Raw genomic sequence first — 27,961 nt, 5'->3', positions numbered from 1 at the left:
GAGGACAGATGAGCCAAAGTATTCAGTCACAAATGGCAAAACTGGCAGATAACCCCAAACTAGCAGATAATGATGGCAGCTGAGGCACCAATTCAGTAGGATAGGTCATACTTCATGGCTGAACATGAAACAATATATTTGTCTCTCTCTCTCTGTGTGGCTCTGTATGAGATTCACAGAGGCTGTTGACCTCTCCAAGCGGTTATGCAGTGGCACTCTGCAACCAAAGCATTCTAGGCATACGGAGGAAGCATGGTTGATGCCTTTTTGTTGCCAATTGGCTAAGTCTTACGCACACTCATCACACCAGTAGAAAGCCTCTTATTGATATCTCCTGAGTTTGAGACAGCTGGATTGATTATCATTAGGTGCCTTGGCTGGATCATTTTGGGGACTGATAATACCTTGAAAGACTATTTCTAGATTTTTGTATCAGTGTAACATGCAGTTTTATCCCTTAATGTAAATTAAACTGGGGTTTGTTGCAGACAAATGAGCAATTTATCCTGGGGTAGCTGCGCACATTAGGTTCTGTTACTGTGCCTTGCCAGTAGGTGGCAGGAAAATGGGATAGATAACGTGTTTGTCTTGAGTAAATGACTACTTTGAATTATAAGCAGAGATATATAGCTCTTACACAATAATTTTTTAAGAAAAAACTTGAACATGAAATAATGGACTGGATTAGTTTAAACAGGGACCATGGATTCTTGTCCCACTACCCAGATTAGCTTTTGAGACCCTTTTGTCCCTTTGGGTTCATTACTTGTTTGCCTTGCCCAGCATTGTACCATTCACGTTTTGCTTTCCCTCCCCTGTCTTCCTGTATTCAGATCACTCTGTCTGTTTGATAAATTTCTCTGTGCATGTCCTTTCGCAGCATCTGATGAAGTGAGCTTGGGGTCAGGAAGCTTGTGTTATACACAGTGACGTACCTAGACTCCTGGCAGCCCCGGGAGAACTTTTAGTATCAGGTCCCACTTCATCAGAGATAATGATAATAATAATTGGACAATGGAAAAAAAAACCAACCGTTTTCAGGACTCCTTTCTCTCCGGGTTCTGTGCAGCTGCCCAGTTTGCCCATGCTTGTGTCTGGGTCTGGTTATACATCTCTGATTTAGTTAGTCTATAAGGTGCCTTGCCTTCTACTTGAGTTATGGGCATATGATACCCACACTAATTTTTTTTGCCCCTCATTATTTTAGGATTGAGAAAAGTTCCCCCTGTGTAAGGGCTCACATTATCCATCTGCTCCTTTTTCACACTGGTGTAAAGGCCAAGTACGCCCGTGTAAATGTGTCTGGCCAGGCACACAGGTACAAATAATACATCGCATCACTAGATGTTTGAAATTACAGAAAGAAGAGACTCCTCACTGCTTTCTGTATTTTTCCTTATGGAATGATTTCTTCAACTGCATAACTTCTTTGCATTTGTAAAAACACAGGAATTTCAGAAAGCAAGAAAACATACTGTTTGAATTGGGCTCAAAGTATTTTACAACTGCATTAAATTAATTTTGAAATGTTTTGCAGCTTTTAAGGGATCAAAAAAACAGTTTTCTGTCTTTAATGGGTAAAATGATGCAATTTACTTTTAAACTTCATAAGTAGAAAGACTCCACAGTGTTCTTCAGCTCAGGATTGGATTCTTTTTGTGGTACTTTCCTCATGAAATGTGTGTTATTGTGCTTATGAATCTGGAGGCTTTGTAGGAAAGAGTCATTGGTTTTGATCACTTGGCACTATGTGGATGTGAGACTATGTTGATTTTGTTGCTAGGAAGGAGGGGGGAAGTAATTTAAACAGTTGTTTAAATGTTTCCCTCTTCAGGGAATTTGAAGTTTTGGAATTTTTCTATGCTACTTTTTACAGTGATACTCACTTTTTTAGAAGGCCTACATTCTCCCATTTAAGTTATCCTCCTGTGTATTGTGGTCTCTCTTTCTGAAGGCCAAGTAAGCCAGACTCAGACTTTCAAGGTGCCCTTTGAAATGGGAAAAAATTGATAAAGGCAGTCACCTGCCAAGATTACAGCACCGCCAAACAATATTATATGGCCTTTGCCCCCAGAACTGTGTAGACCAGTGATTCTCAACCAAGGTGCCATGGCCCCTGGGATTCCTTGAGACCCTTTCAAGGAGCTGTGGGTTGCCACACACCATTAGGTGTGCACATGCCAGTCACAAGATAAACCCCAGAGGCTGGATTTAGATGTAGAGGCACGTGTGGCTTGTGGTGCTGCAAACCTCTCTGCAGTGCCACAGTCCACATGAGTTGCAGAGTAATCAGTGCATGGTGCTGCTAATTTATAGCACAGGGGCAACATATGCTACCTGGATTTCCCAGTAGCAAACATAAACAAACAAACAAATAAATCCTGTTAAAAAAAAAAAGGGGGTGCAACCTATGGCAAAGTGGTGAGCGCTAGGACCAATGCAGAGATGGGGAAGCAGGCACCCCAGGGCTGCCTGCTCCCCAGCTGATCAGGGTACAGGGTGCCTCAGTCATCCCCCGCGCTGAGGTCTCAGCCAGCCCCCTGCAGCACGTGGAGCAGTGGGACAATGCGTCCTGTGGCAAAGTGCACAGGCAGGGGCATGCACTGTAACACAAAGTAGCAGCGCAGATTTGTGCCGCTACTATTTGCAGGCATGCCCCTGCTTGTGTGGACCCGACCAGAGATTTCAAATAGGAATTCATAGCATTTAAAAACAATCTGCTCTGCTGTGGTCTTCCTGGGTGCTTTGCAACAGAGGAATCACTCTGGAGTCAAACAAAGAAATAAAATAAAATAGGAGCGAAAGCCAGGAGCTGGCATTTTCCGAGGGTTGCCTCCAGTCTAGAGAAAAAAAAAGGAGGGGGGAGGGGGGTTGAGAAGCACAAATCTCTCGTGGCTTTTCATCTCAAGCAGCCAGGAGAAACTCATGCCGTTGTGATGTGCTGGGTTTCCAGCAGGGGGTGCAGAAAAGCAGGGCTTTTCCTCCCCTCTCTTTACAGGGCTGGAGCTACTGGTCTGCACCCCCCCTCCCCTCTTTCCTGTGCTGAGATTTTCCCTAGTGACGTTGGGATGCTGGAGGAGGAGGAGAGAGAGGCTCCCTCCTCCTGCAGCCCGGGACAGTCCGTTGCAGGGCAGAGCCGGGGTCGGCGGCGGGCTGAGGTCACTGGGCACCGGGCTGGGATTGCCGGGCGGGACGGCAGCAAAGTTCTCCACAACTTCGGGGAAGTCCGGCCAAGAGGTGGGACCTCCTTCTCCTCCGCCGGCCAGGCGGGATCCACTCCGGGCAGCGCATCCGCGGGCAGGCGGCTCCAGCAGCATCCCCGGGCCCGCTCCCCGCCCGCGGCGGCCGGGCCACAAAGAGCTCTTTGTGCGGCGGGCGGCGCGGGGCTCCGCAGCATGGGCCGGGGCACGGCCGGCGCCCTCCTCGCCCTGCTGGCGGCGTCCGGGCTCCTCCGCCTCCGCGCAGCAGGTAAGCGCGGGGGCGCCAAGCTCCTCGGCGGCGGCGGGCGAGGCTCGTCGGGGGGCATTGCGCCATCTCCGCCCCGCTGCACAGCCCCCGGCCCCCGCGATGCTCGGTGGAAACAAAGGGCTGGGCGCGGCTCCCCCCTGCGCAGCGCCAGCGGGCCCGGGCGGCGGAGCTTTCAGTGTGTGTGTGTGAGAGAGATGAAGGTTTCAGTGCGTGTAAGTAAGTGTGAGAGAGAGATGGAGGCTTGAGCGTCAGTGTGCGTGCCTGCACGTGTGCGGCTAAAGTGCGCGCGCGTGATAGAGGCTTAAGTGGGAGCATGTGTGCGTATGTGTTTGTGAAATGGAGGTTTAAGAGTGCAAATAAGTGTGAAAGAGATGGAGGCTTCGGTGTGAGTGAGCGTGAGAGGTGGAGGCTTCGGTGTGAGTGAGGTCCGGAGGCTTGAGTGTGAGTGTGTGCATGACAGAGATGGAGGCTTGAGTGCGAGTGTGATGGAGGCTTAAGTATGCGTATGTGTTTACATAAGGGTGTGTCCCTGTGTAAAAAACAAAACAACCCAAAAAGTGTGCGTGTGTGATAGGCTGATGTGCGAGCATGTGTGCATGTGATATGGAGGTTTAAGTGTGTGTAACTGTGTGCATGTGAGAGAGGCTGAAGTGTGACCGTGTCTGTGAGCATGTGTGATATGGAGGCTTGAGTGTGTGTGTGCTGGGGGCTTAAGTATGCATGTGTCTAAAGTGTGTGTGTGCGTGTGAGAGGGAGATGGAAGCTTAAGTGCGTGTGTAAATAGGTGCGTGCTGGAGGCTTCAGTGTGCGTGAGAATGTGTGTGCATGCGATAGCGGCTTGCAAGTGCGTGGGTGCGCATACAGGGTCCCAGGCTGGGGCACAGGAGGGCCCGGACCCCCAATGTGCTCCAGGGCGCTTTCCTCCTCCGGGCTCGCGGCCCTGCTCCCCAAACCTGCCCCTGCCCCTTCCCCTGCGGCGGCGGGACAGCCCCGGGCAAGGGCTCTGCGCAGTCTCCTCTCTGTGGTTGGGGTGGAGAGGGGCCCTCTGCACGTTGGCTAGGGGTTTTCTTCCCTTTGTTGGCCAGGGTAATCCATTTACCTCTCCCCGGGGGGTGACAGATGCCTGAATTTCCTGTCATTCAGCTCCCGGGACCTGGCTCCTGCCATTTGTTGCCTTGGCATGAAAGGGGGAGGGTCATGGGGGGACGGGGAAGACGCATGTTACACCTCAGGGCTTTGGGGACATTCCCCGCCACGTTTATTTTCTCGCAGATTTTATGGCTCCCTTTGAAGGGGTTGGGGCAGCCTGGGCAAATTGCAGCACCCTAGTTGCCCGCTGCAGATGGGGCAGGAGTCTGCTATTGCCAACGCTGGGAACAGAAGCCCCCCTCACCACTTCCCTCCCAGGTGTTAGGCAACAGCGTCCCATCCCAGGCCTGGAGAGAGGGGTGATGGTTGATCCAGTCCTGCTGTGAGATACCCCCTCCCAACCACCTTCCTCTCCTGCTCCCACCATTTGCTTCCTGTGTCTCCAAACAGCTGGATCTGTTTTGAGGAGCCAGGGAGAAGGAGGCATGCAGGGTTTTCATCCTGAGCCCAGGCCTCAGGTCCCTTGCAGCAGTCTGGAGGCAAAGCCCTGGCTCCCTGGTGTTGGACAGGCACTTCATCATACAAAGCCTAGTGTTTCTGTAAGTGAAATCCAGGATGATGGGTATCATGAGGAAGCAAGAGGTTTTAAAGGCTTGTTCTCACTTTAATCAGTGGCTTTTGAGACCTGGGTGTCTGCCATTCCTGACTGGCTCCTTCCCTCCCAATGCTTGTAGATAAGACCCCCGCCCATCAGAAAATTCCAGCTCTTCATTTTCACTCTTTTTTTCAACACTACCTGGGATCTCTTGAGCATATATCAACAACATTTCATAGAAGGAGGATGTTGGCCACCATGGTTCCCCTGCTTTACCTGTGGCAGCTTAGGGTGTTAGGTCTGCTCTGTGTCAGGTTCCATGGTAGTTTTATGTAGAGTTTAGATTATGCATTGAATAGGATAGGGATGATCCTGCCTCAGACAGGGGTTGGACTAGATCAGTGTTTCTCAATCCGTAGGTTGCAAGAATACAGTATACGAAAGGGTCACGAACAAACCTTAAAATTGGATTCTCCTTTAAAGAAAAACGTGAGACACTGTAGCTTTTCCCCTGCAGGCTGGCAAAATTCCAACCTGCAAGGGGCTGCTTTGGTGCCCCCCTGCCCCACACACACCCACACCCTGCTCCACACACTGGGGGGCGGGGGGCAGCAGGTCAGGAGTGAGGGGCACTGCATCGGGACTGGTCAATGATGTTTACAAATGGGTCCTGGTACAAAAAGGGTTGAGAACCACTGGACTAAATGACCTCCAGAGGTCCGTTCCAGCCGTTCTTCTCTATGACTGCAGAAAAAATAATAGAGCACTCTTTTTGTTGCAAAGATCTCAGTAGGACCACACCTATGGATTTCTATTTGAAACCTCTGGTTTTATCATGTGAATTGTGTTTGCACACCTAACAGTGCTACCATTGGTGGCACCCTTGAAGAAATCTTAAGGCGCCCTCAGGTGCTGTGGCGCCCTAGGTAAGAATCACTGCTGTATGTCCTGTTTGAATGTAGTTGTCTCTCCTGGGAGTTTAAAAACTGGTATGTTTTGCAGAGGTTGGGGTGGACAAGAAGGAGCTAGCACTGAGTGTAAGATCAACTATAAGAGAGCTCTGTAGCTCACTGATATAGGATATGAGTAGGTCTGCATAACCTCTATTTTGTTGTTACCTAGAGATTCCACTAATCTGATCCTCTAATCTGAGATTCCACTGATCCATTAACCATTTTTATTTCCTTACCTGCATTCACTCACAACAGAACTTTCAAACTTAGGATGGAATTTGTTAGGATGACAATAATGTGTGTGCAGCTGAATAAAGGCCTTTTTTCTGTGTTTTAGCAGAGCTGCTGGTCACAAGGCAGAATGATGTATTAAGACTAACCTTGCAAATGCTTAGGCAAGCAGTTTTCTAAACAAAGTCGTGTTAGAGCCCATTGTGTAAGAAGAACAAGATGCAGCCCACCAGCTATCGTCAGGAGATAAAGCAGAAGCAAGACCTTGGAGATGGTGCTGTAATCAGCGAAGAACAAGAAAGAACCAGCAAGTGATCCAGAGTACCTGAGTTTATTTAGGCATGCACTCTTAGCAGAGAGGCATGTAAATGAATGAAAGGCATAGGCAATTCCATGCTAATAAAGTAAACAGTAAACCAAGGAGGAGCTTGAGCTGGCAGGAGAAATGGGTGGAACCCAAGCAGGGACATAGGTGGAGTGAAAGTTAATGAGTATGAACCAATGTGTATAAAATGTGAAAAGAAATAATGAAATAATGTTCAGGGCTGCTCCCCATGTTCATAGACAAGGTGTCTGTGAGGGAGCTCACCTGAAGCTGTCTCCATTCTGAATAAAGCTGTTGCGAGCAATGTGTGTTGGTGTTTGCTCCCTGCTTGCTCTGGCTAATGAGTAACAGGATCCATGAGCAATTGGATTGTCATCTCCCTAGTCGTTGGGCGCTGCATGGAGTTGGGGTCTAACAGAATTATCTGAAAGTAGAGCAAATTGGAACAATCCGTTAAAATTCTTTGACATTTTCTCAATTTATTTTTCTGTGGGTAGGTTTGCAATAAATGTTTCAGCCATCTCAGAATACAGTGGAATAATAGTATCTCTCATCTGGAAATGTGTAGTACTGTGGGTGGAGCTCATATCAATCCTATTGAAATAGTACTTGTGATATTCCTATTTTCACAATTTTACTCTTACTTAATACTCTTATTTTGCTTTAAATCAAACGTACTTTACATTAAGCAATCTAGTTTATTATACTTCATATAGCAGTTTCTTACTTAAAATATTTTTATCTGAATCTTTTCAGTAATTACTTTGAAGAAGTTTTAGACATGACCTGTTCTTTAGAAAGACAGCTTGTCAGAATTGATGATGTGCACAAACAGCTCCATGAATTTTGAACAAAGAATATGAATTTAGATCCATGCCCCCCCCCCCCCAATATGTTCTACATATGAGGCCATAAATAGAGAGGTAGTTAGCCATGTTAGTCTGAAGTCAAGCAGAAGGCAGGATGGGGTGGTACCTTAAAGGCTAATTCAAAGAGGCATAAGCTTTGGTAGGTGACAGCATGCTTCATCAGATGCTAGGAAAGCTTATATTTTTGTATAAATACAACACATCTATTAGACAAATGAAGTTCTGTATAACTGTCAAAGTATTGTAATGTTAGATACTGCTGTTCAATAAGAACAGCATTTTCTAAACAATTTGTAGTTAGCTCACATGTGACTTGCTAAGGATGCGGGACATTGGTGCAAGATGCTTTTTTCAGTCATAAAAACTTTGCTCATAGTGAAATCTAGTCTATCACACAGTATTATGGTTTTGCAAATTGTATGTCTTTATGAACTTATAGGTTGGGCAAAAGAAGAGAGCACATTTTGTAGAGTTTGGCATTATTAAAGTGATTTATGTAGTGCAGATTACTTCTGAATTTAAAAACATTAGAAGATGTAGTAAGACCCTGGAATTTTTAAAGTAGCTTAGGATTTAAATACTGAACCCCTACTGACTTTAATAAATGGGATTTAGCTGAACAACTCCCATGGAAGTCAATGTAGTTTGTTTGGCTAAATCCCATATAACTTTGAAAATGTAGGAATCTTAATACAGTCTGTAATACATTTCACCAACTACAAAGATTTTTTTATGGTAAGCTTTTTTCTCTACACAAGACAAACCTTTTTTTGTTCTAATGAAATTACCAATTGTTTAGTAATTCACTTTGTCCTTGGGTCAAAAGTTTTCCCTGAAACTTTTTTTTTCCCCTGGAGTGTCTTGATTTTGTTAATAGCAATTCCATCACAAGTGGCTTTCTCCATAATCTCTTTTCTGCTGTAAATAGCATAGAAATGTAAGTTGCAGGGAGGAAAAGGTAGATTGACAGGCCAGGCGAATTAATCCTATTTAGTGAGCTTCAGGTTGTTTGCAGGAAAGCTGATCTCTTTTTAAATTCATTGCACTTGGGTATGGTGTTAATAGCATGCAGTGGGGTCATTTGTATGGAAATGTATTTGAACGTTAATTACAGAAATAGCAGCTGTAGCATACAAGTTGTGGGTGTACAATTAAAAAGAATGTGATGTGGTAATATGCACTGAGATTTGCTTCATAACTGTGAGTCTGCCTAAAGCTTTGCTGGCATCTCTTCCACATGGTATGCATCTTCACAGAATTCCAACATTTACTGCATTTACTGAAAATGCTAGGTATTAAGCAGTTTCTGAAGTTTTTAATCATATCTTAAAAATAATTTTGCAAGCAGTAGGCAATAGTTTTTTTTCCCCCAAGGCTTTAAAAAATATTTTGTACGTTGTCAGTACAACAAAGGTGTCTAATAAACCAAACCACTTTTGATTGTTATGCATCAGTTTAGTCTGTCTACAGAACTATGGTGTTATGTTTTAGTTAACAGGACAAATGCTGCTTACAGTATGTCATTTAGTTTGCAGTGTTCTTTTAACTAGGCTCCCTGTTTAAAGGGTAGCTTGCTACTTAGATTTGTTTATTCACTGTGGGGCTGTTGCTTTTTAAAGGAAGTTGTCATTAGGCTCAGCATGTCTGGAAAGTATGCAAGCGCTCAAGTCTTCTAATCCAGTGACTACAAAGTAGTTAAAGCTTCAAAGACAAGGAATGACAGGATTTTGCAGAAGTGAAAGAAGATTCATTGTTTGTTAATCCTGTTTTTTTATTCTTACTTATACTTCAGACTTCTGTAGTATAGCCAGTAACCATTTGGGACAAACAACAATTTAATTTAAATTATTGTCTTTCCTCCTGGTTTGGTTTAAACATGTGAACAGTGTGAAGTCACAGGTCCCTGGCCAATTTACTGCATTACCTCACTCCAAGCCTTTTGACTTTTGAGTTGTTACCACAGTATTCAGTTGCAAAAATTTTCATTTCAAATGGAAAACAAAACAGTTTGGCCAGATCCAATTAGCTGACTGTTAATTTGTTTCACCAAATGGAGTAAGTTGATGCTATCTCTGAATTCCTAATATGTACTATTAGCTTCTTACAGTGTGTCAGTTTAGAAATGGAGGTTTAGGTTGTAGCTGTGTTGGTCTAAGGACATAGGCAGGCCAGGTTCTTTGGGTAAATCTGGTATCTTTTATTAGACCAACTCAAATAATTGGAAACATTTCATAGCAAGCTTTCAGTGGTATCTTTTATTAGACCAACTCAAATAATTGGAAACATTTTCATAGCAAGCTTTCAGGTGTAAAGAGCCTTCGTCAGACTGAGGAAGCATGGCATATCTAAGGATGGGGAAATACATTTTCACATATGTGTTGTCACTACAAGCTCTGTTTTGATACACAGGTTATTGAAATCATTGTTAGAAGTGTGTAGGTAATAAGGGAACAATATCAGTATTTTTTGCAAACTTTAGAAAGTCAAAAGGCCCAAGTTAACAATGTCTGAATGGGCAGACCAGTTCAATTTAGCTGAGCATCCTGTCCTTTCGTCACAGGAAGGTGTAAGAAGCTGTAGTAGAGATCCTCTAGGTCTAGGTCCACAGGAGTTAGTGCCACATAAGGCACCTATGTCCAGTACTGTGTTTCTGGTTAGCTACTGCTTAACCCTGATGTTTCTAAAAATTTCTAGATGCCTAAATGTCTAATGGCAGGAATGCCCAACATTGCCTGAGTCTTGATAGTGTTCAGCAGCTAGTCACCTATATCATGCCTTAATTTTTGTTGGGTTTCATAAACTGTATGTTCCCCTGCCTATTGCACCAGCAGAATAAGATGATTGATCAGGCCTCGCACAGAGCACAGCCAGAGGAGAACAGGCGGCACATTTCTTGTACCTAACAGAATGAGTTCCTGCAAATCTGGACTATGGGGCTTCTTGCCACTGTCAGCACTGCCAGTGAATGAGTTGATGCCAATGCTACCATGCTCTAACCATGCATGGACTGTACACAGCCTGTGGGCCACTATTTATTCTAATCCAGTCCTGGATTAGAATACTCACTTGAGGTGTTGAAGACAAGGCTGTGAATCCCTTCTTTACTGCAGAGGCTTAAACTCTCAGCTCCCCCATGATTGCCCTAACCATGTTACAGTATAGTCTATGTTTGGGACTATCGAGCTCTTGTTGAAATTGATCCAGTTTCTATAAAATATTTGCATATTAAATGGAGCAGGAAATGGACCCCAGATCCTCCCCTTCCCAAACAAATGTTCAGAGAATCATAGAAGTAGGGTCAGAAGGGACCTTGTAGATCTTCAAGTCCGACCCCCTGCCTGGGCAGGAGGAAAACTGGGCTCAAATGACCCCAGCCAGGTAGGCATCAAGCTGCTTCTTAAAGACCCCCAGGGTAGGAGCCAACACCCCTTCCCTTGGAAGTTGGTTCCAGATCCTAGTCGCCCTTACTGTGAAATAGTTCTTATGGATGTCTAATCTAAACCTACTCTCCAACAACTTGTGGCCGTTATTCCTTGTTATCCCGGGGGGCGCTAGGGGAAACAAGGTCTCCCCCAACCCCTTCTGGTCCCTCCTAGTGAGTTTATAGACGGTCACAAGGTCCCCCCTCAGTCTTCTCTTGTGAAGGCTGCACAGGTTCAGGTCCCGTAGCCTCTCACTGTAGGGTCTGCCCTGCTGTCCCCGGATCATGCGGGTGGCCCTCCTCTGGACTCTCTCAATGTTGTACATATCCCTCTTGAAGTGGGGTGCCCAGAACTGGACACAGTACTCCAGCTGTGGCCTGACCAGTGTTGCGTAGAGGGGGAGGATCACCTCCTTGGCCCTACTTGCACCTGTGGATGCATGATAGGGTCCAGTCAGCCCTGCCGACCATGACCTCGCACTGTCGGCCCACGTTCATCTTGGTGTCAATAATGACTCCAAGACCCCTTTCTGCCTCCGTGCTCTCAAGAAGGGAGTTTCCCATCTTATAAGTGTGCTGCCGGTTACTACTGCCCAAGTGCAGCACCCTGCACTTGTCAGTATTGAAACGCATCCTGTTTTTGTTAGCCCACCCCTGCAGCCTATCCAGGTCTTGCTGCAGTCTTTTCCTCCCTACTAGCGTGCCCAGCTCACCCCAAATTTTGGTTGTTCTAACCAGTCTTTTTCTAGCCTAGTGAATGTGTAATGCAAAGTGGAACAGCTTCAGCAGGAAGAACTGAGAGAGTACCTACTACACAGCACACTTTTGTTTGGTACTGGGATATGGGAGAGGTGGCTTCAAGTCCCCATAGACATGAAAGGGGATTTTAAATTCCTGGTAAGTGGCCTAAATCACTAGTCTGTTTTTGTGAGAACAGCATGATTTTGAGCGTGAAACCCCAGGAGAGGGCTTATAGTTGGAAATTGCAAATGGAGGGAGGCACCTAACTTTTTTTGATTGATATACTATACATTTACTGCTGACTAGATTAGGCAGCTTGCCACCTGCTCAGAGATTGTGGCATTTTGTGGTTCCAAGTTATGGGGACTTAAATCTCCCTGTGTGTTGTATATGGAGGTTATGTACGTAATTCAGGGCTGTAGGTGCTAAACGGTTAGCCATTGCAGCGAGTGTTGTAATTTCCAAGTCCTTTTGTGGAGGTAAACTTTAGTACTGATTTATACTAGAAAGTGTGAGAGTTTTGATCTCTTCTAAAAAAGTATCTCTTTTTGTCTAACATGGCGGTTCGCAACTTTGTAATACTCAAGACACCCCTTGGAAAAGCTTTCATTTATTTTTGACTACAGAAAAATAATAACAGAATTCTTCTGTTGCAAAGAACTCAGATTGAAACAGGTCAGAATAATCTTGACACTGGATTCCTGTTCTCTATTCCTATGAAATCTCTCAGTTTATCTTGTGAATCACATGTAAGTGTTTACATACCTAATGATTGTGTGGTACCCTTAAAAGGATTTCATGGCACCCCAGGATACCATGGCACCTTGGTAAAGAATTTCTGGTCTAACCTAGCTGGAAATCATTGTTATACATAAAAATATTTAATTCTTTTTGAATACTAGTAAGATTTTAGATTTGGTAGGTTGTAGAAGTGGGTTCCACATGCTAATTATACAATGTATAAAAACATTTTCTCTTATCTTTAAATTTGTAGTCTAATAGTTTAATTGACCATCCCATTGTTTTTGTATTAGGAGAAGCTGGACAGATGTAACTGTTACTTGCTTTATGTTATTGATTATATTACCAAAAATGCCATATTTTCTGGCATATCAGTGCAACTTTTCCCCAAAAATCACCCACTCGAAAAGGAGGACACTTGTTTTAATTGGGGAAGCTGATTTTTTTTTTTCTTTTCTGCTCAGAATAACTCATCCCAAAAATCAGCTTCCTAGCAGTGACTGTGGTATTTCTATTCAGGCAATGGAGAAAGTAATTTGAATTAATGACTTCCCTCCAAAGATATTAATGATAGTCTCTCCTTTTTAATAGTCTTGATGTTCTGTGAATCAAGCTAACCTGTCTTCTGGCAATTATTTGCTTGCTAGCTAGAATGCACTTTCTTATTTTACTGTTTTTCAGATTTTTTAGCTCTGCTTTTGGTTAAACAAGAAGGGGAGGTTGGGTGAGTTCAAAATTAGGCTATGTTCTTGCTCTGTGTAGCCATAGCTCTGGAATTTGCTTTCTTTCTTCATTTTGCCTTCTCCAAAACACAGTGCAAGACTTATTTGGGGGGAGGAGGAAGTGGTATGCAAGAAATATAGTATATCACTTTCATGACTCTTTTATCTGTCTCCTTTCTGTGCATTTTTTTTCATGTAGACATCTTCCCATCTTTCTAATCATTCTGATGATTACTTTATTTTTGCGTGTATATCCCGTGGATTATGCACAATTTTACAAAAAAAATTGATGGCTGCGGGCTATACAAGGGTGCGGGTTATGCAGAGTCTTTTATGCAAGAGCAGGTGTAGCAGAAGTTAATGAGTGCATTGCTTGATTAGCATTTCCAGAAGTTAATTACTTGATTAATGTTTCAATTTAACTACTGGCTAAAGGTGTGCTATCACAACATTAATAGTAAAAAACCTATGCTACAAAATCACATTTTTCATTGCAAACATTAAACAGTCTTTAATGAAAATTAAAACATATAAATGTCTAAAAAACATTCAAAAACCTTCAAAGTCTGTATCATAACTTGATTCCCCAAAATACGCGTCTACAAAAGCAGCGTCATCAAGTTCATCAGCGTAGTCTTCCGAGTTGGTGTATGACTCCTCACCCGATGCGCCGTCCAGGATTCCGACTTTAAAAAGCAGTTGATTATAGAACTTGATTTCACAGCTCTCCAGGCTGCAATGATCCAGTTACAAACTTCTGTATAGGTGGCTCGTCGCTGTTTTCCAGATGGGGTGAATGAATGCACACCCTGGCTCATCCATTTTTCCCACTCCTTTCTCATGAAACATTTGAACGAATGGTTGACAGAGATATCCAGTGGTTGGAGCTTACAGGTTAGTCCTCCAGGAATGACAGCAATATGCGTGCCGGCTTTATTTGTTTCTGAACACTAGAGTACTTATGCACTGCCATCACATCAAAAATTAGAAACGATTTAGGCGCGAAAAACCTGCCTTGCCATGTTCAAAAACAGCGTTCAGTCCATTGTTTCATTATATCCTCGTTCATCCACCCTTTCTTATTGCAAATAACTGCAACTCCATTTGGGATCTTTTCTCAGGGCATCGTTACCCATTTGAAAATAACCGTTGGTTTTAACGTTGCACCACTCTCAGTGCACACTAGCACAATGGTGAAATTTGTTCGCTCATGGCCCGTTGTTGATATTGCAATCATCTTTTTACCACGTTGATCAACTGTATGATTTGCTGGGATGTCGAACGAAATCGGTACTTCGTCCATGTTAATTATGTCTGCAGGACATAAATTATGCACTTTGCACTCCTTACGCACAAAATAGTGAAATTCTGTTAATTTTTCTTCCCAGTCACCTGGCAGTTTTTGCCCCACAGTAGTTCGTGAACGAACAGCTAAATTATTTCTGCGCATAAATTTATGCGCCCAATTGCATCCACCCCCAAAGTCTGTTATTTTCATCTCATTTGCCATCACACAGGCCTTCTGCCGAATAGCAATGGTTGACACAACTTTGTTGCTTTCTCCTTGCGCAACAACCCACTCTTTCAGGTTAGCTTCTAGAGTTGGCCATTTACAATGCATATCTCTGCGAGCGCGCTTTCTCGGATTCAGAGTTTTTGAAGTGTCTTCTTCTTTTCGCCATTCTCGCACCGATTTTTCATCCACAGAGAATTCTCGACCAGCTGCTCAATGCCGTGTTTCTTGCCGTGATCGATAATGGACAATTTGAAGTCGAATGTGTACAATTTTCTCTTGGGCATTTTGATCGGACCCTACGGTAGTCCTGTTATTACCCCGGGAATCGCGTAATCACATACAACAACCTACCACAAGGTTATTTGTTTCAGCTTCATATATTGCTTACTAATTAAGGCATAAGGATTTCACTTGAGCAGATGTTACAAATTGACAATAAGTATAAACACATGAGCAGATGTTACAAATTGACAGCAATAAGTAGCGCTTAAATGGTGAGCCTTCTGGTAACAATTAACGACTAAACGGCCGCTACACTCCCCTCCTCCCCCCGCCCCCAGGTACGAACACTATCAGGTGCGGGGAATACATGGGTGCGGCCCATGCACGGACTATTTTCTGAGATTGCAATTTTCCGCAGGTTATACATGGGTGCGGCTTATACCCGTGTGCAGGCTATATGCGCGAAAATACGGTAGTTTCTGGACTCCTTTTTCTTCTGTATCTTATTAAGGTAGAATCACTAGAACTGCACACAGTGAGAGTGATTGATACGATATCATTATAATACTAAATGCCCCAGCATTTTGTGACTTTATTATTGTTGCATTTGAAGAAGATACTTTTACTGAGCTATCTACAGAGAGTTCTAACTCTTTTTATTTTCTAATAGTTACAGTTGACTTTAAACCCCAAATAAGTTGTTTTCAGTTGTAGAATACCGAGTGCTATAGGGGGGATAACCATTGCTTTTAAAAGCTAGAATATACCTGACCTATCTGCAAAGACAAAGGTAATTCAGTAGCCGTTTCAATCTGAATTAGTATAAATTAAGAAATATTCTGACAGTTCAGTGGGCTTTGTCTTTTTCTTAGGTCTGGTAAGGCGGTGTGTTGCACCATGAATGACAATCTTTTGGCGTATCGGTTTCGGTATTGTCAAAACCATACTGCTGACAGGCATTACCAAGAGGTTGCTTTTCATCAGTTTTGGTTAGTAAAGGGTCCTGCATTTTTTGAGTGGATGTGTTTTCATATCCTAAAATCGTTATACCACCTGAGGTTTGTTTGGGATGGGCAATTTACAAATTAGATACTACCCACTCAGCAAATGCTGTTGTTTTCTGAAGCCCTTTGTGGAAAGGCCTTACAAATGTTTATAATTTATGTCAGCATACAAGCAGACAATGAAAGTACTTATGTCCAGGGATCCTGGTTTTCTCTGATTTTAAAAAAATCCCCAATTTTCAGTAAAAAAATCCATATTTTTCTGTGATTTAAATGAAACACCACATATATAGGTACGTATACAATGGCATTTCATTTTGATCATGGCAAAATGTGGATTGGGGGTTACTTTTTTTAACCGATTGGAGATGTTTTAAATCGGAGAAACCCAGGATCCCTGCTTATGACTAAGGACCTGTGAAAATCATGGCAGAAGGGCTCCTTTAATCTTCTCATTTCATTGCATGCTCCCCCCCTCCCCTGATTGGTGGAGAGATCCCAGCGGCCCTGCTGCTGACTGCTGATTGGCTAGGAGGCAAAAACCACAGTTTTAAATATGCCATGGTTTTTAACTCCCAGCTGATAAGCAGTGAGCAGTAGGGCCACTGGGGACCCTCAGTCAGTCAGTGGCAGCAGGCAAAAACTGTGGCATATTTGAAACTGCATTTTTTTTGCCTCCTGGCCAATCAGCAGGAAACAGTGGGACTGCCGGTGTATCACCACCAATCCGGGGGGGGGGGGGGGGGGGGGGCATGTGGCAAAACGAGTAAAATTAAAGGATCTGCTGTGCAGCGCACTTCCATTGTGATTTTGGTAGGTCCCTACTTATGACAAACAAGGCTTCTTATTTGTTTGGTAGGGGGAAAGACAGAGAACTGTAGTTGACTTACATGAGATGCTTGTCTCTCAGAAGATTTCCAAAAGTGCACAAGGGAAGTCAATATACGTATGAAAAAATGAGATCTCAGTCTCACCCTCACTGAGATTTTTATGGTAAAAAAGTGTGTTTTATATTAAGCTAGCTATCTCCATATAAATCCCAGTGGATGCAATGCACATGTAGTTTTTACATATACGAGGGCTGTTCAAAAAGTATTGAGACTGACGTGTTAGGAAACAAAATATTTTATTTACAGGGGTTTTAATCTCCTTCAAAGTATGCTCCTTCTGCTGCCACATGCTTCTCCCAACATCTCTGCCATTGTTGGAAGCACCTCTGATAAACAATTTGTGGAATTGCTAAAAGTTGATCAATTGCATTTTGTTTTATGGTTTCCACATGACAAAATCTTCTTCCTTAGAAGGTTTTCTTTAGTTGTGGGAAGAGAAAAAAATTTCATGGGTCCATATCAGGTGAATATGGAGGCTGCAGCACTTGTGGGATACAGTGTTTGGCTAAAATTTGGCTAAAAATTGCTTCACAGGGTGTGCTGAATGGGCAGGCGCGTTGTTGTGTTGAAGCATCCAAGAGTCAGACACTCACTTTTCTAGTCGTTTTTCTGGTTGTTTCATTCCCAAATCGCCAGTTAGAATTGAATGACATGAACCAGCAGAAATTGCAACTTCTTCTGCTATCTCTCGGACAGTCAATCGCCTATCATTTCGAACCAAACTGTGAACTGGCACCACATTTTCATCATTTTGTGATGTTGTAGGGCATCCGGAACACTCATCACTTTTGACCTATGATCGCCCTTCTTTAAACTGATGATACCATTCAAAAACGCTTGTATGGCTCATCGTGACATCACCAAACGTTATTTTAAGTAATTCAAATGTTTCACTTGCCGTTTACCCGATTTTCATGCAAAATTTAATGCACACGCATTGTTCTGGGCACTCTGACATAATAAAAGACGATGCGAGATGCAAACAATCTTACTTCAACCTCTGGCCACAGAATACTGGGGAAACACCATGAGTGGCAAACCTGTCCAGAGGAGTCCCAACATGCCCAGACATGTTCAGCAAAGCCACGTTCCCCCACCAAGTACTTTGTACCACAAATACACATTCAGCTTCGATACTTTTTGAACAGACCTTGTATATTGCTATTCAAGGTAAACCCTGGGTAAGAGTTGGTGTAGGATTAACCTCAGCTAACTACATTAAGATAAAAACTACCTATGCCTTGTAACCACTAGAATTTTAGATTGAGTTAGATATCTTAATGCAAGAAGCATGCCTTTTTTGTGAAGACAACACTCAGTATTTCAATCATGCTCCAGCTGGGTGGAAGTTTTTTGAGTTTCATGTGTGCCTTTTGTTAGCTGTAGTTGGAAGGAGCTCAGAAGCTTGGGAACTGGTAGTCATGTACATTGCTTCCAAGGACACGGACACACCTCTACCAGTACTTTCCTTCTGCTTGTCTTCTGGCACAGATGCCTTTCCCAGAGCTATTAGTAAATGGAACAGCCACAGGAATATGAAATATATATGACCTTTCTCAATTTCACACTATTGGTTTTGCTGGAACAGCTGGGGCGACTGTACTTCATGACAATGCTGATTTAAGTGCCTGTTACAAGGTATGACAGAAATAAATGAAAGCAATGAATGGCTGCCTTAGGCCTCCATTCAGCAAAAGCTTAACATAAAGCTTGTAAATTGTTCAGGTAGGGCCCTATTCCTGAAGTCAAGAAACTGCTAAAGGCAGGAGCAGCAAAATACATTTGTCATTCTCTCCTGTGAGAAATATGTCACTTAGAAACCTGGGGATACTTCTGAATCCCCACAGAACTTGTATTTCTAGGTTCCAGTTGCTCTGATTATTACACACTTCAAGTGATATCAATAGCCAGATTTATCCCAACTTTATCCCAGGTACACTTTTGATCTAATATAATATAGCATCCTAAGAAATCCTTGCCTCTCACATCAATAGCCAAAACATTTTATTTCATAGCTTTGGGCCACTGTTCCTTATCCCATTTGAAATTGCTTTAGATTGTTCATTAACAGCTCATCTGGAAAGAATTATTTTAGGGTGCAATGGATGTTTTAAGTGATTTTTTTTTTTGCTTTTGCACCATAACACTATTTTTTTCTGTACTTCCATGCATTTAAATGACATAGATTCAGAATGACTATTAGTTGTATAAAGAAAGGATAAATTCAGTTATGGTTCTGCTACAAGTTAGTTTGGATTAACTGAGTGTGAAGCAGGGTGGATAAAAATTAACAGTTTAAAAAAAATGATTTTTTTGGTTTAATTGTATTTTTTATTTTTTTTTGTTAAGATGCTTTTAAAAAAATAACATAAAGATAGTTTTAATTTAAGATATGTTAAAGCTCAAAGATATCATCATGGAATAGGGATTGTAACATCTAATTATGTACTACTTGAAACAATATATTTATGTAACCTTTTTAGAAGTTTTATAAATAGGTCACAACAGGCCGTGGACTGTATTAGGGGCACAATCTTATGGGCTTCCCAGAGGCTGCTCTATAGATTCGTAAAGGTTAAAGAAAACCACTTTACCCAATGGGACTCAATGCTCAGCAGGGATCTGGGTTTTCTGCTTCCCACAGAAAAACAGAGACAACCACGGATTTCCTGACTTTATCAGAGAAAAAAATGGGTTTTCCCTTTTAGCAGAGATACCTGTGGATTTCTCATTTCTGCAAACAGCTCTGCAGGTTGGCTGAGTTCCAGCCTGCAAGAGCTTTTTGCAAAAAGAGCAAGAAACTCTCAACCCTGTCTGGAGGGGAGGGGGAAGGGCAGGGCCTGAGGCTCTGTCAGTCACGGCTCAGCTCAGGTGCACTGTTGGTTCCTAGAGCCTAAGGAGGGTGGGGGGCAAGAGGCTTGCAGGGGACTGGGGGGCCCCTTTGGCAGGGCTGGGGAGTTGCGGGTCAAGGCTGAGGGGCACTGGCAGGGCTGGGGGGGGCCCTGGATGGTGGGTGTGAGTGCCTGCCAGGGCTGGGGGAAGAGTCAGCAGGGCAGGTGGGGGGCAGGGCATAGGTGTGTGGCTGGGGTCTGAGGGAAAGCCCCATATGGAGTTCCCACCCAGCCAGCGGCACATGGAACAGAAGCGGCGCACTGTTGGCCCTTCAGGGAAGCTGTACAGAGAAGTGCAGAGCCTGCTTGGGCCAATATCGTGCCGCTTCCGGTCCATGAGCCGTGGGCTGGGCCGGGCCGGCTTTGCATCTCCATGTGCGGCTTCCCACAGGAGTGTGCGAAGTTGCACAAGGAGGTGCAGAGCCCGCAAGGCTGATAGTGTGCATCTCCCGGTCTGTGCACCGCAGGCCGGGTTTGTCTGGGGGCGGGGTGTGGGGCTGGCTCCCAGCTGCAGTGCACACTGCTGAGGGACAGGGGGGACCCACGCCCCCAGATCTGTGCATGGGGTGGGGGCAGGGCTGGTGCACACTGCAGGCTTATGCTCCCCACCCTGCTGCTTCACTTTCCCTGTGTGCTGGGTGCAGTGTGGGCAGCAGCACACTGCTGCCCCTGCCTGCAGGGGAAGTGTTGCTAGGGCATCATAGAGCTTGCAGAGGCAAGCAGCTTTCCTGTGCGGCCCTGCTGTACTGGGTCACACACACTGCACTGCAGAGGCCCCGGGGGAGGGCAGCAGGGTGGGGAACACAAGTCTGTGCATGCACCTGCTTTGCGCCCCCCCCCCTCGATCTGGGTGGCGTGGGTCCCCCCTGCATTGCTGCTGGGAGCCAGACTTGCCCCTGCCTGAGTCCGCAGCAGGAAGCCGGCAGGGGGGGAGCGGGCTCCATGCTTCTTCTGCTGCAGCAGCCACTGCCTTCTGTTGGGGACAGGGAGCTGTGGACCTGGGTCTCTGGCAGCTGGGGGCCCCTCCTGCAGGGCTGGGGAGCTGGGGCTGTGAGTGGGGGGCAGGGGGCACGAATAGGGATGGAGGGCTGTGGGCAGGGGAGTGAGGGGCACCAGTTGGGCTGGAGAGCTGTTGTAGAGGGAGTGAATGGCATGAGCAGAGTTGGGGGCTGTGTGGCGGGGAGTGAGGGGCACCAGCAGGGCTGACGGGATGGCTGTGGGGGGCCTTTAATTTTAATCATGGATCTTTGGTTTTATCAGAGAATTTGTGATTTTTTTTTATCAGGGAAGGCCAGGATCCGTGGTGCTCAGTCTAGAAGTTCCCATTAAGCATCTCTGTGATGCTTAGTTTCAGTTCTCAAACTGTGGATTTGTGTCTCTAGAGAGCATAGGCAGACAAGGTTCTTTGGGTAAATGTGATATCTTTTATTAAACCAACTAAGTAGTTGGAAAAAATTGTTCTTTGCAAGCTTTCGGGCATAAACGCCCTTCTTTAGGCATAGGGAGAGTTTGTTGTCTCTAGGGATAACCTCCTTGTTAACAGCAGAATATGGAGATAAGAGATAATAGACCTGATTAACCAACCATCAGCCCTATTCATAGAGTCATAGATTCATAGATTGTAAGGGGCTGGAAGGGACCTCGCAAGATCATCAGGTCCAGCCCCCCTGCACTAGGCAAGAAAGACAACTGAGGTCAAGTGACCCTGGTGAGGTGACTGTCCAGTCTCCTCTTTAAGATTTCCAGGGTAGGTGACTGCACCACCACTGGAGGGAGTTTATTCCACAGTCTGGACACCCACAACTGTGAAGAAGCTTTTCCTAGTGTTAAGTCTGAAATGGTGTTTCAGGAGTTTGTGGCCATTACTCTGGTTTTCCCCACAGGTGCCCTGGTGAACAGTTGTTTGCCGAGCCCCTGACATATTTCCCTGATGTATTCCCCTGATATAGCAGTAAGCTGCTACTAAGTCTCTTTTCAGCCTTCTCTTTTTTGGGCTGAAGAAGCCCAGGTCCCTCAGCCTTTTCTCATATGGCTTGCCTTGCAAGTCTGATCATACAGGTGGCTCTTTTCTGGACTCTGTCAAACTTTTTCATGTTCTTGTTGAAGTGCAGCGTCCAGAACTGGATGCAGTACTCCAACCAATGCTGAGTAGAGAGGAAGAATCACTTCTTTGGTTTTGCTTGAGATGCAGCATTGGTTGATGCATGCCAAAGTATTGTTTGCCCTGCTGGCTACAGCATCGCACTGACAGCTCATGTTCATACAATGGTCTATTATTACCCCTAGGTCCCTTTTAGTCATGGCGCTAGTCAGTTTGGTGCCACCGAGCCTGTAAGTATGTCAGGGGTTGTTCATCCCCAGATGGAGCACTTTATACTTCTCAGTGTTAAACTTCATCTGGTTTTGATTCGCCCAACTTGCTAGTTTTTCTAGGTTTACCTGTATCTGCAGCCTATCGCCAACCATGACCACAATCCCCCGTAACTTGGTGTCATCCATGAACTTGGCCAATCTCTTTGCAAGTTTGTGTACACACAGTCAAGCCCTTACCTTTCTCTAAAAGTAAAAAGTTTGAAGAAGTGAAATGAATAAAGGATATCAAACAACAATAATGTACTTTTTTGTAGAAAACAATGATTAAATCAAGGCTTTCTGTGATTTAAATCAACTCCATCCTGGTGTGAATGTTTACTTTTCAACACAATATACATAACTGTCTAACTGAATCATAAATTAAGCTATCAGAAAAATAATTGTATTTTAACTTTCTAAGGGATCATTAAAGATCATACTTTTCTTGTTTGGGTGATTGGAGGATGAGTAGTGTAGAGTTAAAGATGATTATTCACCTTGCTCAGTAAAAGCAGAACTTTAGTATGGTTGCGGAGAGACACTTATATTATTTGAAAATAGAAATAATACATCAAATACATAGAAAATCCCCCCCCCCCCCCCACATGTTGCATTTTAAGTAAAATACACTTCTCATATTTAGGACTGTTCACATATAAAATTAAGCTACACCCTTAGTCAAGAAGGTTGTCTGGTTCCTATCTTCAAGGAGAGAGAAATATTTTACTAATTTATCCTAACAGCCAGAACAGGTGGGTTTTATTAGTTCTACTTCAGTCATGTAAAATGCTTTTGGGGTTTGCTTAAGGATTAGGGAATTAGGTCAGGAGAACCTACAGAGGAAAAAAAAACACTTTAGGAAAGGCCAGTCTCAGGAAAGTTTTGACTGAGGTTTACAATTTTTTGTTAGCAGTGAAAACCAATGGTAAGAAAGGGGGGCACATTTAGATTAAGGCCTTTATGGTATTCCTGGTAGTATGATGGTATTTACTACTGTAAAATACTATTTTTTAACTTTCAGATCTTTTCACAGTCTGTCATTGCTTTATGTATCTCGTATTTAGTGTTTAGAGGTTGACTTCCATGTTCTGTCTTTAAGGTTACTTTCCGCATGCTTGGTAGCAGCCAAACTAACCCTTCATCTTCTCAACACCTCTTCTTTTGCTGTGATGATTTAAAACAATTAAGAACAAAACAAAAAAGTCTAAACCTTGACAGCAGTAGTGTGTTATGGTCACTGTCTATCAAGATATCAGTTTTTTTGTGGTTCCCATGTAGGCATATCCATATATTGTCTTGTGTCTTAGGGCATGTTTACATGTGTTCCAGGGGTGGGAGGGCAGCATCTTAATTAGAGTAGCTCCAAGAGCCACTCTAATTAAAGTGCCTGGAGTGTCTCATGTACCAGCATTCCTGCGCTTCAAAATGCTGGTGGGGGTGCTTTATCTAAAGCTTATCGAATGAGCTATGGTTAAAGCACCCCCACCTCCATTTTGAAGTGCAGGGAAGCTGATACATGAGATGCAGAAGCTGGCTGTAGCATGCTAGTTAGTACATTCCAGCAGACTCGATTAATCAACAAGGACCTGGCTTATATACAGGCACCCTTAGATTCTAAGTTCTCTGGGGCAGGGATTGTCATCGTTTTATGCATTTGTACAGTGCCTAGGAAGGGGAGGTCCTAGCCTATGTCTGGGGATCCTAGATGCCATGGGAATGCTACTAATATATTTATATTCCAATATACCAGAGCTGCATGTAGCCACACAGTAAGGGTATTTCTTTTCTTCAGCGAGAACTGTATTCTAGAAATATCTATGAAAGTAGGCTGCTGTACTCAAATTGCTATTTGTACTCAAGCCATGGGCAACTAGTGCCTCCTGAGTCTGGGGGTGCACCAGTGGGGCATGACCAAGTGGCAGGGGTCAGCACTTCTGTCACCAGTACTTCTGCTACCGACGTGCCACTGGCAGAGCCAATTTCAGGGGTGGCACTCCATTCCCCCCTACCAGCTGGAGCACTCACTGTCAAGGGGGACACCAGCGCTCTCAGGGGGGGCATGTGTCCGCCCATGCCCTCCCTACAAATTGCCTATGAGTCAAGTTTAAAATTAGCTGACGTGTGTTTGGGACACTTTCTGACTGCACTGTAAGGGTTAATGACTGCACTATCAAGAGTTTGGAAGACCCAGCTTGGGTTAGGCAGCTTTGAGCCACCTCAACCTGAGTTAGGTTCTGTCATGCGCAAGTGTTCATGCAGGCAGCTGGATGCAAGTAAGTCTAAGGGGTTGACAGGTCTGTGTGGGTGGGGTTGGTGGAATTTGAGTATGTGTTGGTCAGGTAAAAATAGCCTGGTCAGGGTCGGGGTGGCCAGCAGGGCAGAGGTAAAAACAACACAGCTCCAGGGCTTTGATTTGGGTGGGCTTTCCCAGTTCCAGGGCTGTGCTGGGGACCTGTGCAAGTACTTACTAAGTTGGTTAATCCATGTTAGGTCAGGTTAACCCATGGCAATCTAAAGTTAGTTCTCATCTGATACAAACTAGCTTTAGATTGGGTGTGCCATTTTTAGGGTGACCCAAGCTCTGTGAAAGTTTGCACACCCATCCATTTAGTGTTCTAAGCTTGGTTAGGACAATCTATATGTAATAATTGCATGCATCCTAAGTATATTTTACTTTTTTATTAGCTATAAAAGAAAATATTTTGATAGTAAGGCAATACACTTCAAAAAGCAACATTAATTTAGAACAGATTCTCATGAAATCTTACTGTTAGAAATAAAATGGCATATTTTATGTAAGAGCTTGAGTCACATATCTAAAGCTTTTTGACACATGTAAATGCTTGTAAAAGCAGTTTTACTTGCTAAAAATGTTAAAACTTGACAAAGAGTAACATTCATTTAAATACTGTTTTCAATTTTTAGGTCTACTGTGTTAGTTTTTTTCCATGATCAATACAAATTCTGCCATACCACATTTATAAATTAGATACTTGCTTCCTCTTGCAGTAGCCGACAATTTACACATCTGCCGGCCACTAGTAAATTGTTCATTAATTTGTTGTTATAGAGTATATATTTTCTCATTTGGAATGTCCTGATGTAATATTGGTGGTTCAGGATAGAGGTCATGACCCTGTAAATGTCTTTAAGTAATGCGACAACTGACTCCTAAATTCTTACTACCTCTGGGCATTACCATCAAATATGTAGGGAATTTCCTGCATCACCTCCAGAACGTATTAGACTTCCTTTGTTTTGTTTTGTTTGTTTAGTAGGCATGAAATATCTGTCAGACACAACCATAACATAACTTTCACTTAAGTTAGTACTGTGTAAGGGGTGGATGTGTCATTTCTCATTTCTCTTTTTATCTTATGATATTGCCCTAGTCAGATCTACACAGATCTAACAAGTCAAAGAAATCAAATAAATGCATTTCTAGAATTGTCTTTCTTGATTTTTTTTTGCAAAAAGTGTCTTGCATTTAATTTCTAGTATTCATTCTTCCACTTGAGTTGTAACAATTTTTGATTCATTGAAGGACTAGGTTAGTTCTCAGTTTCTTCTGTCTTGTCCTAATTTTTTTTTCAGTGGATTGTTATTAAAGATAAATTCTGGGTTTTTTATGTTTCTAATTACTTTAACTTTTTTAATCTAGTGATCATTTGTTTATGCTCAAGATACCATTTACTTTGGATGGAATGTGTATAGGTTATAAGTAAACATCCTTTAAAATGCACGAAGCTTTTATTTATAACTTGTCTCACGAAGAAAAATAGAGAAGACTTGAATTGGGAGTTCCAAAGGTGTTTTTAAAAAAAATGTGTATACTTTTCATGTTCTATATTTAAAGAAACTAAGAGGTAGAAAATATGAAGGTATGTAAAATTACCATCATTGCTTAGTGGGATCTTTCTTAAGGTATTTTCAGGATTTTGTCACAGATTTTGGATACCTAGAATTCAAATATCTGCAGATTTTATGTCCCTAAACTTTACCTGTAATGACCACACAGGAAAGATTCCTTCTACCGCCATGTGCCTAGCCCTCAAGAAAAATATTAAAAGTATTTACGGGATAAAGACTCTACAGTTACTAAAAACCACTTCTTCATTCACTCCTGCATTCTGGCAATGGAACTTCAAGTATCCCTTGGATTGTAATCTCCAGAAATTGTTTTATCTGAGTTTTAGGACTTTCTTTAAATCAGTCTTGCACTATAGTTGGTAAAGTGAATTGCAATTTTAACTGAATGTGCTGGTAAGGCAAGACAGTTTTCTGCATTAGGTAGAGACTTTTGGTATATAAAGATTAAAAAGTTAGAGAAAGGTTACACTTATTTAGTAAAACAATACTTTGTTATTTAAGTGTAACTGTTGGGATATTTATCATGGTAAATCTGAATTCAGACTATCAAATAGATGCCTTATCTTGCCATAATTATCCCTTCAAGTCTTGTGATGTTGTATTGAAAGGACTGATGTAGACCATACATGTATTTTCTTGAAGAGATTTAAAAAAGAAAATTGAAACAGAATCCAAAACCAGAAGCATTTTATTTACATAGGAAATGTATGTGCCCATGAAGATATAAACTACAGTAACCTTGGGACTCCTATAGCTGAAATTGGCCATGCCTTGTGACCTTGAAAATTAACATCTATTTTAACATATTTTGTAGTTATATTAGTGGTTGATAACAAATGATTGCATGTTTAACCAGAATCCTTTGCACCAGACTTATCTGAGGATGCCAACTTTGCTCTTATTTACATTTTTTTAATAACTCTACACTTCTTAGGTCTGATTGGAAGCAATTTAATGCTGCAAAAATGGATGTTTGCAGCCAGACCAAAAGCAGTAGCTGCTAGAAACCTGTGAGAGTAAATCAGTTCTTTCAAGCCCAGTTTTGCAGGCTCAGTCTACTTGGATATTGATATTTGAATTTCTGGGTACTTATCCAACCCAACCGTGTGATACTTATATCTCATTGGTCTTGTTCTAGCATCATAATTCTGTAGAGGACTTACTGTATCTTTTTAAATCCTTTAAGTGTGTCAAAGTTGGTAGTGTTTCATTAATGTTTTTTAATTTCATAGCATATAATTTGTATATTTTACAAACCTAGTAAGATGCAAAAAAAATTAAGCTTCTGACCATCATGTTGCTTAAGTATTTCAGTAGCTACACATGTACGTGTTAGATTGGGGTGGGCAAAATACAGCCTGCGGGCCAGACCCAGCCCACCAGGCCATTCTATCTGGCCCATGGGGCTGCTAAAAAATTTAAAAATTAATATTTGTCTGCCCCTGGATCCTGTCAAAGATGACAGGAGGCAGGGGCAGTAGGACCCAGGGGAAGCCCTGACAGGCATCTGCAACAGCAGAGCCTGCCTGGCCCCACCCCCCAGCTGGAAGCCTCTGCCTAGCAGGGGCTTCTCGCTGGGAATCTTGGGGCTATTCATGGCTGCACCGGCATGGGAAATTCAGGTAAGAAGGGGGGGTGGGGAGGGGAGGACCGTGGGGGTCACCCCAGTCCTCGGGGCTGGGTCAGCTCCTGCTGACCCCAGCGGTCCAGCCATGAAGCCAGGAGCCGGTGGGTGGGTGGAAAACAGTGGCCGGGGGGACTGGAAGTGAGTGGGAGTGCAGGGCCTGTACCAATCTCCCAGGGCTAGTGCTGGCGGGGCCTAGAGCTGGGTGGTAGGAGTGTGGGGTGTGGGCTGACAGGGGTCTGTAGAGTCAGGCTGGGCTGCACCAGCAGGGAGAGGGGGAGCTGGCTCAGCTCCATAGAGCCCCTGCCGGCCAGGACCCCATGCTCCTGCCACCCGGCTCTGGGCCCTGCCAGCGCTGGCCTGGGACATCGATGTAGGCCCCGCACTCCCGCCTGGCTCCTGCTGGCTCCCGTATGTCCACTCACTCCCATTGCCCC

General features: G+C 43.6%; 1 protein-coding gene across 2 annotated transcripts in view; it reads left to right on the top strand.

The window, feature by feature from the left end:
• Positions 1-3,036: 3,036 nt before the first annotated feature.
• ROR2 (receptor tyrosine kinase like orphan receptor 2) overlaps positions 3,037-27,961 on the top strand; it is a 257,593-nt gene continuing 232,668 nt past the window's right edge. Inside the window, exon 1 of one of the 2 annotated variants that reach the window (XM_019478126.2) lies at positions 3,037-3,468. In XM_019478126.2, the coding sequence (XP_019333671.2) occupies positions 3,069-3,468 (400 nt within the window). In that variant the 5' untranslated portion in view covers positions 3,037-3,068. The remainder of the gene's footprint in view (positions 3,469-27,961) is intronic. The other variant, XM_014608796.3, reaches the window with a different exon arrangement.

Source organism: Alligator mississippiensis, chromosome 3 (assembly GCF_030867095.1).
Source record: "Alligator mississippiensis isolate rAllMis1 chromosome 3, rAllMis1, whole genome shotgun sequence".
In the NCBI taxonomy this organism is placed as follows: Eukaryota; Metazoa; Chordata; order Crocodylia; family Alligatoridae; genus Alligator; species Alligator mississippiensis.
The sequence above is the reverse complement of the archived record's forward strand: the minus strand, read 5'-3'. Positions and strand labels throughout refer to the sequence as shown.